Genomic DNA, 16,112 nt, shown 5'->3' with positions numbered 1-16,112 from the left:
AAAGGATTTTTCTTTGTTCATAAACAAATCAGTCCATTCACACACTCATTTATACACGCACAAAAACTCATTTATTTACACAGTTGGATACAATTTAGATTTGGCCTATTCAGTTCTGCAACCAACATAACATAGGTGTATATTTAACAAAACAAATATCGGTTTCAAGTGGAGGAAATCATAAGCTATATATATATATATATATATATATATATATATATATATATATATATATATATATATATATATATATATATATATATATATATATATATGAATGATCACTTAGTAGTTTATCTGTTTTTCAATGATTGAGTTGTCTTGCCTTAAATCTGCCTATAGTTTCTGTTAGCTTGTGAAGTTAAGTACTCTAGTGATACTGAATCCACAAGATCATGAAGCCTGTTGAAAATGGCGATACCGTTAACATAAACTATCAAAATAGCTGGTTAGGCTTCTCCCTCTCCCCACAAATGATGAGTATAATTGTTCCTTCACAGTCTCATCAAACACAGCCTTCATCTGCTGCTGCTGAAACAACTCCACCAACATACTACCACCACACACCTCTTCATAACTATGGACTCCAAGGTGAACATGTTGGAATGTGTTCTTCCTTGCCTATCATGCCCCTTAAATCCAATGTCTCGTTCTATGGAATAGAAGCTATGAGCAGATCACAAGCACAAGGTTAGCTCCAACTCAAACTTCAGCTATATTCTTTTGCTTTGGTTAATAGTTTTGCATGACTGTACTAATAATTCAACTTGTTCAATACTTTTCTTTTATCTGTACATTGTGAAGCAATGACAACTACTTCCGCAATACCTCTGAGCTTGGATAGTATGCTTTACAACCAGCTCTCTTGTCATGGATCGAACGATCCAAGTAACCAAAACCATGTACAAGAGAACATCAGCCAGCAACAACTATCATACTATTCTTCCTTAAGAAACCATGATGTGATTTTAGAAGGGTCTAAGCACCAACTCCCTTGTATAGCTGAGGATGAAGCTGCTTGTCTTAAAAGTTGGTTCTCAAGGGAGGACTTTCCTGCTTGTCAAGTGCAGGAGTCAAGGATGTTTGTTCCTTTGGAGGATAATGGAAGCAAATCTGGATCCATTGGATCAATAACATATGGGGATTTACATTCATTGAATTTGTCTGTGAGCCCTAGGAGACGATCAAGCTGTGTCACAGGCTCGCCTGCCATCACTGACACGAAGAAAAGGGGGCTTGAAATGGTGGACCAGAATCAGAAGCAAATAGTTCATAGGAAATCCATAGACACCTTTGGGCAAAGAACATCTCAATATAGAGGTGTAACAAGGTCTGTGCTCCTCTAGTCATTTCTAAATCTTATTAGTACTTCAGGCACATTTATTTTAAACGATAAGGCTATAATGATATTCACTAATTTGCTTAATAACTTTCTACTTCTGTTGTGCTCCTTGCTTAAGAAGTTAAGATTTTTATTAGGTTTCATGCAAGAACAATGGCAACAACATATTTTATTCTTAATTTCTTTATTATTTTTTCCATCGATTTCTAAGAATGTTTGTTCATCAGGCATAGGTGGACTGGTAGATATGAAGCTCATCTATGGGACAACAGCTGCAAGAAAGAGGGCCAAGGAAGGAAAGGAAGGCAGGGTAAGAAAGCGACTATTTTCCCAACACTTTACTTTTGTTTTCTTTTTCTGTGAATATTTTTGGTCAAACAAATCCCTTGACTTCAATTTTATTCCCCTTTGAAAAGCTATGCATTTAGTGCTGATCCTTTTTTTTTCCTGTCTTTGATTCGATGATGATTCCACTTGAACATGCAACGTATCTCAGTTTATCTGGGTAAGGTTTTCCAACTCCAGAAATAGTTTTTTTTTTTTAATATTGTTTTCGAGGATGGATTAACTCGAAGTTAAGGATATCGTTTTTATATTTTGCTCATGATGATAGCTAAAGAAGAAAATCAATTTACACAAGTAATTCCAAAATTTTTATTGTAGGGGGCTATGATATGGAAGAAAAGGCTGCAAGAGCTTACGACATGGCCGCACTCAAGTATTGGGGACCCTCTTCTCATATAAATTTCCCAGTAATGATTACTTTCTTTCTCATTTTTCTACTGATGGGGAGTGTATTCAGCTACCAAGAATTAATTGAGAGTAACTTACGTTATCTTTTAACAGTTGGAAAATTATCAAAACGAACTTGAGGAAATGAAAAACTTAACGAGACAAGAATATGTTGCTCATTTACGAAGGTTAATTATCTTCAATTCTGCATCATCTTGAATTCAATAACTAATCCATGTCCACAACCATGACATTCAACTTCATATCCAATTATCAGGAAAAGCAGCGGATTCTCTAGAGGAGCATCCATGTATAGAGGAGTAACAAGGTCTCACAGGCTAGCATTTACATTAGTTATATATGCATTGCAATTTAATTTAATAAGATTTATATCTGGAGAATAATTTACTTTTTTCTAAACTCGGTTCATTTTTATTAACTTGGTAGCAGGCACCACCAACATGGAAGGTGGCAAGCTCGAATTGGGAGAGTGGCAGGAAACAAAGATCTATATCTTGGAACCTTCAGTGAGTTCTTTCAAATTATCTGCTTTATTCTTTCTTTGGAAAAATATTCTTTGAGACTCACTTTTTTTACCTAGCTACATTCATTTGATAAATATAAATAAAATTTAACAATAAATTTGGAATTCGAATGGAAAAGAAAAGTGAAGATCTATCATGATCATCATCCTTCTTTTTTACAGTTAAATCCTTATTATTAATATTTCCTTCACTACTAACCACGGTTCTTTTCATGTAACATGTTTAAAAATAGGAAATGACTGAGAGGAAGCTTTATGACTTAAAAGCTAATCTTTGATTGAACTTTTCTTTTCAGTCACATATATAAGGCTGATCATGAGCCACTTTAATATTGTAGAGCACTGTTAGTCTCCAAGGCAGCTTTTTATCAAAGCTGTTAGTTCAGAAGGATAAACAATCATGCTTTCAATATTTTTAATTATACAATAATATAATTCTCATCCACCGGAAAAGCTAATTCTTACCTTCATTGAATAAAACTTTAGGCACCCAAGAAGAAGCAGCAGAAGCCTATGATATTGCTGCCATTAAATTCAGAGGAGTTAATGCTGTTACTAACTTTGATATAATAAGATATGACGTGGAAAAAATTATGGCAAGCGACAACCTTCTTAGCAGTGAACAAGCTAAGCGGAACAGACAGAAAGAGGATGGCACAAGAAACGAGGCCTTTGTAAACCAAAATCCTTGTACATATCAACACGCTAAGGAAACCGTTCTAATGCAGAAAAGCTGCAAGATGGTTCCTGATCCATCATCCCAACAGCTTGACCAAAATCCACCAAGAATTGAGAGTTGTAGAACGGTTATATTTCATCAAGAAGTAGAGGAATCGAGTAACATGGGAACACACTTGTCAAATCCTTCTTCTCTGGTGACAAGTTTGAGTAGCTCAAGAGAAGAGAGCCCAGATAAGACAAGCTTGCCAATGCTCTTTGGAATGCCTTCAACAATGTCTAAATCATTCACTAGCATTCCAACAAGTGACGAAGATTCTTGGGAGCTATCGTCCAATTTGAGGCCAGCTCTTTCTTTGCCTCAGATGCCAAATTTTGCTTCCTGGACCGACGCATAATTCTATGTTTTTTTCCTCTATCAAAATGGTAAAAGCTTGTTTTCTGCATGCATGTTTGCGAGAACAGGTGAATTTCGAGCTGGTTAAGTGTAAAATGTCAACTTACATTAATCCTTTTGCTAGTAAGATGAGAAATGGCTCCTTAGTTTTATATCCCACAACACCAAATTCGTATCATAATTTTTGGGGTCATAGAATCTTGTTATCTAAAAGCTATTTCGAAAATCATGTTTAGTTAGTGTCCTTTTTTCATATACAAAAATTGAAAAACCTTGTAAAAAATAATGAATTTCTTTATCAATTAGAGCTTTAAGTCTGAAGTCTATAATGGCTTCTTAGAAAGGAAAATAATTTCATAAAACCATGGTTAGAAACTGACAAGAAGACTAAAAAGGATTATGATTGAGAGGATAAAATTATCTTGGGCAATATAGATGAGACGATATTCGTCATTCGTTTCAATTCATCATTAGTTTCTACTTTGTTGGTCGTCGCAAGTACAAAAACAACTCATGATGAGTCTCAATCAGACAAGGTTGGGCCTGGGATCTCTCTTTATCATGTGGATGTTTATCACAAGTGCATTCCCTGGGGACTTCAATCACATTCATTAAATATTAAAAGGGTTTAATATATTAAAGATTTTAAATTATTGAGCATATTTTGTGAATAAAATTTGATTTTAATTTTCTCATATTTCACTGTTTATGCTCACTATACAATCTTTTTTCTATCATTCTCTTTTTCCAAAAATATATAAATCATGAGCGTGTTAAAGCATCGTTTTCAAATAAACTACTAAAATGTTTGTAATGGACTGTCCTCATACTATTTTATTGTTTGAGGTTGATAATCCATATCATGATGTCATTGGTATTGGTTCTACACGTCAATTGTCATCATTACTTAATCGTTTATTCTCATTGAACTTTGTATAAAGGCAGCAGATATTCCTTACCCAATTCAATCAGAGAGAGTTATGTTATGTGCAAAAAATAGATTCCCTCAGAATGACCTTAGGTGATCTGATTAATGACCTGTATTGAGTTACAATTTGTCTGCTACTTTAAAGAAAGTCATATCGTTGAAAACTCCTTTCCAGAATTTATCTTTATTATATAGGCACTCTGTGATCCTAATGATGGTGTTCATAAAAGCATTTTGTATTCTAATGGGGTTTGGCTATGGCACATGTGTGTGCTTATGATCTAAATTCAATCACTGGACTATGGCAAAGAAGGAAAAAACTAACACGTAAGTGCAGTTGGGAGAGGAGAGGATTGTATATAATAAATTGACACCCAATACCACTATTTAATTTGAACCACAAACTGCATGTAAAACCATAATCAAATCTTTCTTCATTCTCTGAGGATACTGCCTCAAAATTTTCCCTTTCAAGCGAACCCATAAAAGGGCTTTTCTATTTTATCATTCTGCATGCTAATCACTATCCAAATTCCTCACATTTAATGCATTATAAATATATATTAAAAAAAAATTAAAAAATTAAGTACTTGTCCATTAATTTGGCCATATAGTGAGTGCAGTTGTCGTGGCTACACGCAGCACACGGTGAAAAATCATTTTTCTTATCAAATATTTTTTTTATCAGTAAAATAAATAAATAAATAAAAATCACTTCAAAGGTCGTTCAACTCTTATACATTTGATATAGATAGTTCACAATAATCTACAGCCACTCACAAACAACAAAAAGGATCACGTACCCAATCTAAAATAAATCACTTGTTTTTAATCGAAAACATGCAAACCAAAGGATCAAGACACTAATCTGAAAAGGAAAAACATGTTAAAGAAACTTTGGAAGTAATCCAAGATCAGACCTTCAATTGAGTCATGAAGAAATAATCTCCCCTTATCAATCACTCCCCCCTTAAAAATATGTTTATCTCCCTAACCAAAATAATCCAGATATTTCCAAAAACTAAATTAAAGGCTGTAGGAGCACCAAACAAATTAAAGTGGAAGAAATGTGAGGCAAACTCAAGATGATCAGTCGACTTCAACCCTACCCAAGCATACCAAAAGTTCCACACTAGCCAAGTTATTTTACATTCAAAGAACAAATGACTTGTAGTCTCCTTTTTCTCCCTGCAAAAGCAACATAACATACTATCCACTGCAACCTCGCGTCTTGCCAGATTGACCTTGTTAGGAATATTATTATCAGGGACCCTCCAAGCAGCGATGTGAGCTGAGGGAAAACCCTTAATCTTCCAAAAAGTGTTATACAAACTCGAAGAATCCCCTTCTACCAAACCCTTTAAAAAAAATCGTACACAGAGTTAACTGAATATTCAATGCTATCACCATCCTTCTATACCCATTTATCCTCGATCTCAAGAGAGGGTCTCGAAAATTGCACAACCCCAAGAATGTGACTAACTTGTTCCAGTTCCCAAGTGAAAAGTCTCATTCTCTAGCTAATATATGAAAATCAGTGTATTTAAAGAAATCAAGATATATATTGTGCCCTAAAATCAAATTACGTGAAATCATATTAATTGTGCGTTAATAAGATTGATTTCCATAATATATTTGTCCAAATTAATGTTATTACATGATGATAATTGTGTGGGGGTTCATTAATAATAATCCTAGAAATCTTGATTAATTTTACTTCGTCATTTAGACTGAAATTTGAACACATCTTACTTGGGTTTGATTGGTATATGTCTGATCTAGATAACATATAATTATAATAATATTAATATATTATTATAAAAATTAAATAACGTATTTGAAGGTTTTTAATATTTTAACTTATAAAAGAATACCAAAAATAAAATAAATAAAATTATAGAGAATACATTAGGTAAAAGATAAGAAGAGTAAAAAATCAAAAACATTTCTACAAATATTATAAATTTTGAAGACAAAAAATAATTAATTAATAAATTAGATACTATTTTAGATACTAACAAAAATTCTTGATATATAAAATAGCTAAAATATTGGTAGTTAATTAAATACAAATTAAGAAACTAGCTTATAAATTTTATTAATAATAAAAATTATTTTAAATAACATTTTTTTTAAAAATAATATCTAATTTAGTTAATATAATAATTAATTAATTTTTTATCTTTAAAATTAATTTATGTTTAATAATTTTATTGTAATGTATAATTTACTATGAAAAATGTAAACATAACAATTATTTTTATTTTAATATATATATACATCACAGTATGTAATTGACAATATAATGAAAGTACCAATCAACCAAATTTAATGTTAACCATCAAAATATTATACTATTCAATCAAGGATACATAGAACATGAGCATTATTTTCCCTCCAATTAAAAGAAGCTGACAAAGTGAAGCCCCTTCAGAAAACCATAGTCATGAGCTTACAAATAGCTAGCTAGATGCCATTCTCAATTTCCAATTTAGTTTCCCTGACTACTTTCATTTGGTAAACAGTAACCACGAGAACATAGAGAATAATTTTGTTTTGGAAAACTTAATAGAATAAAAAAAGTCATGCGTACTATAAGGTTATAAACAATAAGTCATGATAATTTAAAACTCAATGAAAGCTATAAATAATGGTCAGAAAAGAAATTGATACACCATAAACACAGGTTTTGTTTTCACTCATAATTTTTTTACATGAATGGTTGAAAACCTGAAATTTCTTATTGTGGTGACCATAAACTGAGACTCATGTATATATAGCACAATGAGAAAACATATATACATAAACTTAGGAAACTATTTGTGAAGGGAACTTTAAAGTATTGCATATACTTTTCAAATTAAAAATGTGGTCCTTAGTAATATTAAAAAGTTATTCTAAAGCTCTTGTCCAATCCTACTGATACATGAATCCTGGGCAGGGAAGAAATGTTTGGTTGTGCATGTCCATGAATAATGAGCAGTGGTGAGTGGTGACATTTAATGAGAAGCAGTATTTTGGTGACCATCCTTTTAGTGCAGACATTCTCCCTTAGTGTATGGCTTTAATGCTAAGGGGAAAAGGTTTTTGTGTGCCTCATCTTCTATTGAATATCCAATTCAGGCCAAAAAGAAAAGAGTTTGTCCAACATTATGCCACCAAAGTCTTATTCAGGAATCAAGAGCTACTATTTTGATTCTCAAACCCTTTACACCAAAAACAGCCAGAATGCGACTTTGTCTTCCCTTCCATATCCTTTATTATATTTCTACTACACCCTACATGGAAAGCCTATTTTTGTTGTCGCTACATGCACAACTAGTTTTTCTCTTCTTAATTACTGTCAAAATCTATTATATTATGTTCAATTTAATAGCAGAAAATTTTCGTAACATCTCTTTTGAAATTAGCTATAACAATCAGTAGTAGACAACTGAAGAGAAGGAATGCTTTTGGAGATTATAAAGAAAACTTGGGTTTGTATACTATTCTTCTTACAGTAAGGAAAGTGAAAAATAAAAGAGGTGAGTATAATTAATGTGAAGGCTGAGAAAAAAAAGATAGAGAGAAAAATAGTCTTATGAATGTAAAATGATCTTTTAAGCATACTTCCCTCCGTTTACACTTTTAATCTCAGGAATATTTTTTACATCAACTTTAAACATAAATCTTTCTTCTTCACTATTGTGGTGATTCAGATTTGGATCTCAACTTTGACTTTGACTCAATTTATTTGAAGGAATTTTACAATTTAGCTTATTCTTAATCCATCTTATGTAAGTTGATGAATTTAGTAATCAAATTAATTATAACATCTAAATAAGATAATTGCATCAATATTTTCTTCATTTTTTTATTTATTGTACATCATTATTCATCAACAACTTTTAAATCGTTCCACAAGTTAGCTAGAGAAGTTGATCATGGTCTTAACAATACTTCATAGATAACCAAATAAATAGATACAAAAATTATTTATTTCCTAAAGAATGTCTGATTTTACTAAGTATAGGTTGACTATCTCCCTCAATAGAAACCCCTTAAAATACTATAAGTTGACTTTACCGAGTATCTACTATCATTACCGTCCTTCCAAACATTTATTATCCAATACTGGATTTGTTCCTTGTACCACCCGTAAAAGTTGAGATTCTAAATTTTTCTCCCATTTATATAAGCTCTTTCTCCAAACTAACTTACACTCTCAACTACTGTTAAATCACTTCCCACAAGACTCTAGTTTAGCGTCTTTATTATTACTTAAGGAAAATAGTCTTAAAAATTTACTCTTTGATCTTCATTCTCACTCATATATCTTCTCAGAAATTGACTTCCTTTTCATTTCCAACTGACCACATATTGATTTTGACTTATTGAGTTAAAATAATGGCAACAAACTCAATTTCAATTTTGCTTCCAATTAGTCAAAAACTTTGTGTAATAGTTATCCAACGAAGTACTACTAATTTAAGCAACATTACTTATTAGCATTCAGTATATTAAATAATTAAATACAAAAACTTAATCTTGTAATAAATATCAAGTTTACTTACCTCATATCTATCACATCAAACAAAACATTTAGCGAGTTTAGCTTACTTTCTAACGTTGTTTTCACACTTATTATATCTTAACATATTACTTTTGTAATATAAAATGATGACATAATAACCTAATTTAAAAATAAACAAACTCAAAAGCATGTAAAAAGCACAATTTCAAGACAAAATTTCTTCAACAACTAAAGATATTAACTAAATAAAAAAATAAATCCTAAAATTTCACATTTTCTTCAACTTAAATGACAACATTCTTAAAAATAGAAACACAAACATAATAACAGAAGTAAAAATTAAACATGGAACTTGTAAAACAATAACATAGAAGCAGTATTAATTGACAAAAAAAAAACCAATAACATAATATGTGTGGCAATAATAATAATAATAACAGGTACTTTGGAAAAATCAACACCCAAAATAACAAAAAAAAAATCATGAAAAGGGACACAGCAAAATAATAATGGATATTTTAAAAAATTCCTTTTTCATTCTTTTCTTATAGTTGATAAAGAAAAATCAATATCGTGCTTATTTACCTACCAAACAAGAACAGAGAATTAAGATTTGATTTATATACTGTTTCTGGTTAGTTAAACATGGGTCACATCCAGCAGTGTCACAGACAAAGTCAAAAATATCCAATTGTCTCGCATTATCGCATAAACCAAAACCAAGATGCTATCTATCAAATTCAAATGTTCTATTGTTGTGGGACCATATTGGGCTATGGGAGGTGCAAGATCCATCAGATTTCAGGGCCTCATTTTCAGCATTCAACTCAAGGCCCGTATTTCTAACCACACGAGTCTGGTGGGCCCCTTTACCATCCCTCAAACAACTATGTTTTTACAGTTCCAACCATACCACCCGTCCCCAAGAGTATGTTGTTGTGTCTACATACTACACATGTTGGGCCCTTTGTTACCTCCCGCAGAGGCAAATATGGGCCCAATACGAATGGGACCACCTTGCCTAATAATTTAAAGCCCAACTGGATCAAGCCGTATCACCCTAACCAAACAAAACAATTAGTCCTAAACACCTTATCTTATGCTGTTTCCATAGGTTCGATTTTGTGGCTTAAATGCTCCAAGAAACAGACTTAGAGTGAAAATGGCGTGCATAAGTAGCGTCAAAAAAAATAAAAATTGCGCGTTTTTTGGGACTTTTAACACTTAGTAACTCATGTTGCATTATAATACTGCTATACGCTCAGATCAATGCAACCACTTCAAAAATTATACCTTTGACTTCTTGACTATACGGAAAATAAGGAAGGTGCTGTAATGCATATCCAAATTTTTGTTCTTATTACAAAAACAATATCCATTTTGATGTTTTTATCACCACTCTTTCTTACCCTCTTTAATATAGAGTATCATTACTATAAAATGATTAAATAAAAATTAATTTTAAAAAAATAAATAAATTAATTAGATAGTAATATCTAAAATAATTTATAAGTTGTGTATTTTACAATACCCTTTATCCTTTCTCCAATATGAATTAATGAATTGTAATATTTTTATTTGGAGCAATTCCCAATCCGCAATCTCTCATAGAGGGTGCAAAAGAAACAAAATGTAGCTACTATCCCCACTCTTCAAAGGTGCAGCCTTCACGCCTCTTTTAGGTGTTAACAACAGTACTTCCCAATGCACACGTACTTATACATATAATTAAGAAAATGTTCCTCCAAGTAGAGTTTGATTTTCAATACCCTACATATGATTAAAGAATTATTGAGAGACATTTTTTGGTGTATTGTTGTGAATTAAAAAAGGTCTCTAGTATAACCCAATAAGGAACTAAAAAAGTCTACGTCATTATATTTTATTAATAACCATATGCTCTTTCCTTTTCTCTTTCCAATTAATAATTTGTTCCCTTTTATGTTTTTGGCATCACTCTATCTCTCACCTGGGTTACTCTTGTTTACAATTCGCTTCCATTATACCTAGTTATTCCATTTGTTTTGAGTTTTCTTTTTGTTTCTTCTTTTAGTACAATTTCTTTTGATGCTTAACATCAATTTTGCTGATTTTTTTTTAAACGGTCTATAAAAACAAAACATATTGAATATTTTAGAAATAATATATGAATTAAGCATAAATAAATTTGAAGATTGCATTTTTTTTAACTGTAGTCATATGCATTTCTAAGAGATTATTATCATTTATACTAGAGTGTTAAGAACGATACATTATTTCAGTAATATATTTAATTAGATGTCAAATTAAGTGGCGAATAATACCTTTATTTTTTATTTCAGTGGCAGGATTAGTTACTTTTGAGATAAAGGTAAATATTGATGAAAAATAAATGTATCAATATTCTCATTCAAACCCATACTTGTTAAGTTGGTAAGCCTGAATTTGTTGTGAAAGATTGCAAAGCATTTAATAAAAACAATGTTGGTAAGCAAATTAGCAATGTATTTCAGCATGAAGATGAATAAAGTCGCTTTTCAAAAACTTTATCACAAACAAATATTGAAGATCTAATTCAAAATGTTATGTTATTGAATGTCTAACAAAATTAACTCCTAACAAAACAGCTTTAAGATTGGCAGCAAATATGAGGTATAAAAGTAGTTATTTTTAACTTAGTAAGAAGATATTGAGTCCAAATAATTTGTTATTATAACAGTTAAACATTTAGTTTCGTGCTGACACATTTTTTTCTACTTCTTTGAATACTAACCAATAATATTAGAACTAACATAAGATATCCATAATTATGTAGTTATAGGAGGTACAGCATCAAAATATGTAGTTAAAATTAATTCTCTAAATTTAGCTTGGGTGTTAGCATGAGACATTTTTTTCTACTTCTTTGAAGACTAACAAATAATATTAGAACTAACATAAGATATCCACAATATTAATATGTAGTTATAGGAGGTACAAGCATCAAAATATGTAGTTAAAGTTAATTCTCTAAATTTAGCTTGGGTGTTAGCATGAGACATTTTTTTCTACTTCTTTGAAGACTAACGAATAATATTAGAACTAACATAAACACAATACCTAGTTATAGGACTTAGGAGCATCTAAATATGAGACTCAATCAACATCAGATGCAAAAAAAATTAATGTAAAGACCAAAATAAAGTGTCTTCTATCAAATGATATGCACTCTTGTAGTTTTTGTATGTGTTGATAAACTTTGTTGATAGAATATATGAAATCTGGTATAGTGATAGTAATATATTGAAGGACACCAATAACATGCTTATAGAAAGAATAATTTGGAACATAAGTAAAACTACTTTATACAACATTAGGAGAACAAATTGAAGTTGGATGAGAATTTCAATAAATAATGTTGACTTTGTGAGGAAACTCTAATATATTTAGTATAAGATCAAAAAATATTTTCATCTCTTTTTTTAATTACCTTTATAGCTAAAAAGTAATTTAAATGTCTCGACCTCTTTAATGAGAGAGACCTATGTAAACGAGAGATGATCACAGTAAAACTTTCACAAGTAGTAATAATGTCATAGACATAAAAAGATTTTAAATTGAAGAGGATTTGACAAACCTAATAAGATTATCATTAAGTGAAATCTCATTTAGATAAGATTCTGACTTGATTTGTAGAACCAAAACTTAGAAACTTGCTTTAGACCATAGGTTATTTTGTTTAATGTGTATATTTTCCTTCAACACTCCAAGAAAATCCTATTGGTTGTAAGATGCATATTATTTCTTCAAAATTATGTAGGAAATAATTATTAATGTTAACTTGATGAATTGTTAATGTTAACTTGATGAACAAATCAATTTGAAAATATTACAAGGATAAGATCAATACATAGAATTGTTGGTTTAATAGTATGACTAACCTAACCTTATGCTTTTTACAAATTTTCTTATACATAACTAGATTTTAAAAACCACTTGTAACAAAAGTATTAGTGTGATTAGAAACTTCACTTTTCTTTATTCTTATTTAGTTTTGAATATGTTGATCTTAGATTTAATCTTAGGCCTTGGTTGATTGTATTTTGTGGTTTAGATGTATTATAAAAAAAAAATTATTCTTGATATTGCTTTAATGAATAGATTAAAATTTTGTTTTAATATGTTAATTTCACTCAAACGTTTGGAAGTTCAAAATCATGTTTTTAGTAGATCAAAACAATATTTTAAAAAATCAAAATCACTTAAAAATTTAATTATTTTAATCTATTAAATCATTTTTAACTTTGAAACTATATAACTTTTGAACCTCTTATATTTCTATATGAGATAACTCTCACACATGGCACTACTATAAAAATGTCTTTAAACAACATTTTTTAAAGGCTTTAGGCGACGATTTTAGAATCGTAATTTACGCACATGTTGTGTACAGTTTTGAATTATAGATGACAGTCACATGACTATAGTCTATTAGACCACTATAGACAATAATTATGTACATAATTGTCACTTATAGCGTACGTGACCATAAAATGTTTTCTTTCTTCTTGTTCTTTTTTTTTTCTTGCTTTATTATTGTTAATAACCCAACAATTGGTACCGTCTGTAGGGATAAGAAAAGAAAGTTAAGAAGATAAAGAAATTTTCGAGAGAGAACGACTTCAGGTTGTGGAAACTCAAGATGGTGGACAAAGATTGTGGTAAAGGAACAAAGGTTGTGGAGGAGTTCAAGAGCTTCAACAGTGACGGAGGAGATAAGAGCAGCGGGTTTAAACTTGGAAACCCAATCTTTCAACACTAAAAATGGAGAAAAACTTATCCAGAAAGCTCAAAAAGTATGAAAAACAACATAAACAACAATAAGGAAAGCATATTGCAAGGAATGAGAGCAACAACAACAAGAAGAGGTCCCAAATAAGATGACAATGGAAGCAACAAAGAAGAAAGTGGGGTGATGAAAAAGCATGAAGTGAAAAATAAACAAACATAGACGACGATTAAAACCTAATAACCGTAGTTTATATGGTAGATACAAATATAGACGAATGTTGTCTAAATAACTGTAGTCTATATTAACCATTATAGACGATGATTGTCCACCATAACTAGTCTATATACTCTATTTTTAAATAAACGATGTTATAATTAGAAATGTAATTAATATGTTAATTTTGTTTTCAAAATTATAACCATATTTTTATTAACACGTTTCTAAACAAAACTTTGTTTCTTAGTTTGATTGAGATAAATTACTATTATCAATGTTAAAGAAGCCAAAGAAAACTTTATTGCCAAAAAGTCATGGTTGAACTTTTAGTATTAATCATACTATATTGAGATAAAAAGTAAAAATAAATATTTATAGAATAACATAAATATTAGCAATTCACTTTAACAGTCATATATAAGATCTTTTAAAATGATAAGAGAAGTACACGTAGTTTATTTATGTAAATTTAAGTTAATAAAAACTCGTTTTTATGGTTAGTGAATAATTATAACTTTTTGTTAAGTACTCATTTTTTTAACTCCTACCTTTGTGTGTGCGTAGTACTATTTTTTAATAGAAATATTACTATTGGCGCTCATTGTTTATGCTGATAAAAATGAATAAATATGCAAGTTCATTTTTGCAAGTTATTCGAGGGTGTGTTTGGATTAGGAAGGGAATATGTGAGAATTTGAAAAAGTGGTGGATGAGTAAAGATGAGAGAAGAAAGTGTGAAGAAAATGAGATTGTTTAAATTGAGGTATGTTAGAGTGGATGTATGAGAAAAATTTATAGGAATTTGTGAATGATGTGATGACTCTTGAGGAGATTTTGATTTTGATTCCCTCTACATCTGAGAGGAGAAAATATTTATTGTTGACAGGTATGACTCTTGAGGAGAATTATTTTTTTTTTTAAATGTGTAAAATGTTATTTTACAAATTTGCCCTTACCTATTAAAAAAATATAATAATGAAATGAGTTATTTTTGTTTGAAAATAAACAACTTTCACATATTTGTAGATTTAAAAGTTATAATTAAAAAATAAATATGTATTAAATGCAAATAGGTATAATTTAAAAATTATAATTAGAAAAAAATATGTATTCAACAAATTAAATAAAAACAAAACTTCAAGTAATTTCTTAAAATATTAAACATGTACTATAAAATTGAAAAATAAATCAGATCTTATATAAATAAATAAAAATATTATTTTTTAATATTAAAAACCCTGTAGTAATGAAAAGTAAAAAATACTACAACAACAAAAAAATAACTTAATTAACAATAAAAAAAATTATAAAAAAATTATAATCAAATAAATTATAACTCATAAACATAATAATTATACACAAATATAAACACAACAACATATTAAATAAAAACAAAACTTCAAGTAATTTCTTAAAATATTAAACATATAGTATAAAATTAGAAAATAAATCACACCTTATATAAATAAATAAAAATATTATTTTTTAATATTAAAAAATCTTACAGTAATGAAAAAAAATAGGACAAATTCGAAAATATATATATTGACTTGGTTTTCTCTTTATATCTCTTCATTTTACAGGATGAGGATATTTACTGTTCATAAATATATTTTCTCATTCTCTTTCTCACATAACTCTGGATTCAAATGACAAATATTCTTTCACTTCTTTGTCTGTTACACATAAACAAACAAATCCTTAATGTTTAATCCTTCACATATAAAATGCGAATTCATCTCTATTTTTTTTATGTTCTGAATAATTTATACTTTAATAACTAATTAAAAAACAAATCTAATTGTACGTGGGTTATACGTTACCATCAGTAAAAGGATATTACAGTATCCATCTTGGAGATTTTATGAACAGTTTCTTTTATACTTGCAATAATTTTTTAATAGAAAACTTAGTGGAATATTTTTAAAGATTTAATAAATCATATAATATATAAAAAAAGTATTGATGTAATTATATTTGTTGAAAGAAATAAAAATTAGTATAAAAGTGTT

The 16,112-nt window shown here is 29.6% G+C and overlaps 1 protein-coding gene across 2 annotated transcripts; it reads left to right on the top strand.

Annotated features, from left to right (window-relative positions):
- Positions 1-271: 271 nt before the first annotated feature.
- LOC137810017 (AP2-like ethylene-responsive transcription factor ANT) lies at positions 272-3,845 on the top strand. Of its 2 annotated transcripts, none has more exons than XM_068611124.1 (9): positions 272-690; positions 805-1,330; positions 1,570-1,652; positions 1,839-1,847; positions 2,006-2,094; positions 2,189-2,262; positions 2,352-2,402; positions 2,525-2,601; positions 3,105-3,845. In XM_068611124.1, exons 1-9 carry the CDS (start codon positions 396-398, stop codon positions 3,692-3,694), a joined length of 1,794 nt encoding a protein of 597 aa, XP_068467225.1. In that variant the 5' UTR covers positions 272-395; the 3' UTR covers positions 3,695-3,845. The 2 variants fall into 2 exon arrangements, with proteins under 2 accessions (XP_068467225.1, XP_068467224.1); XM_068611123.1 differs by having other exon boundaries at positions 2,522-2,601.
- The last annotated feature ends 12,267 nt before the right edge of the window (positions 3,846-16,112 follow it).

This window comes from Phaseolus vulgaris, chromosome 2 (assembly GCF_000499845.2).
Source record: "Phaseolus vulgaris cultivar G19833 chromosome 2, P. vulgaris v2.0, whole genome shotgun sequence".
Taxonomy (NCBI): domain Eukaryota; kingdom Viridiplantae; phylum Streptophyta; class Magnoliopsida; order Fabales; family Fabaceae; genus Phaseolus; species Phaseolus vulgaris.
Note: the sequence above shows the minus strand (reverse complement) of the source record. Positions and strands in the feature narration are given on the sequence as shown.

Bases quoted from the DNA above. Each gene is read 5' to 3' on its own strand.
- LOC137810017 (XM_068611123.1), top strand. From the start codon at position 396: ATGAAGCCTGTTGAAAATGGCGATACCGTTAACATAAACTATCAAAAT. The intron at 2,263-2,351 runs GTTAATTATCTT...TCCAATTATCAG, and splicing joins TATGTTGCTCATTTACGAAG to GAAAAGCAGCGGATTCTCTA. The intron at 2,602-3,104 runs GTGAGTTCTTTC...ATAAAACTTTAG, and splicing joins TCTATATCTTGGAACCTTCA to GCACCCAAGAAGAAGCAGCA.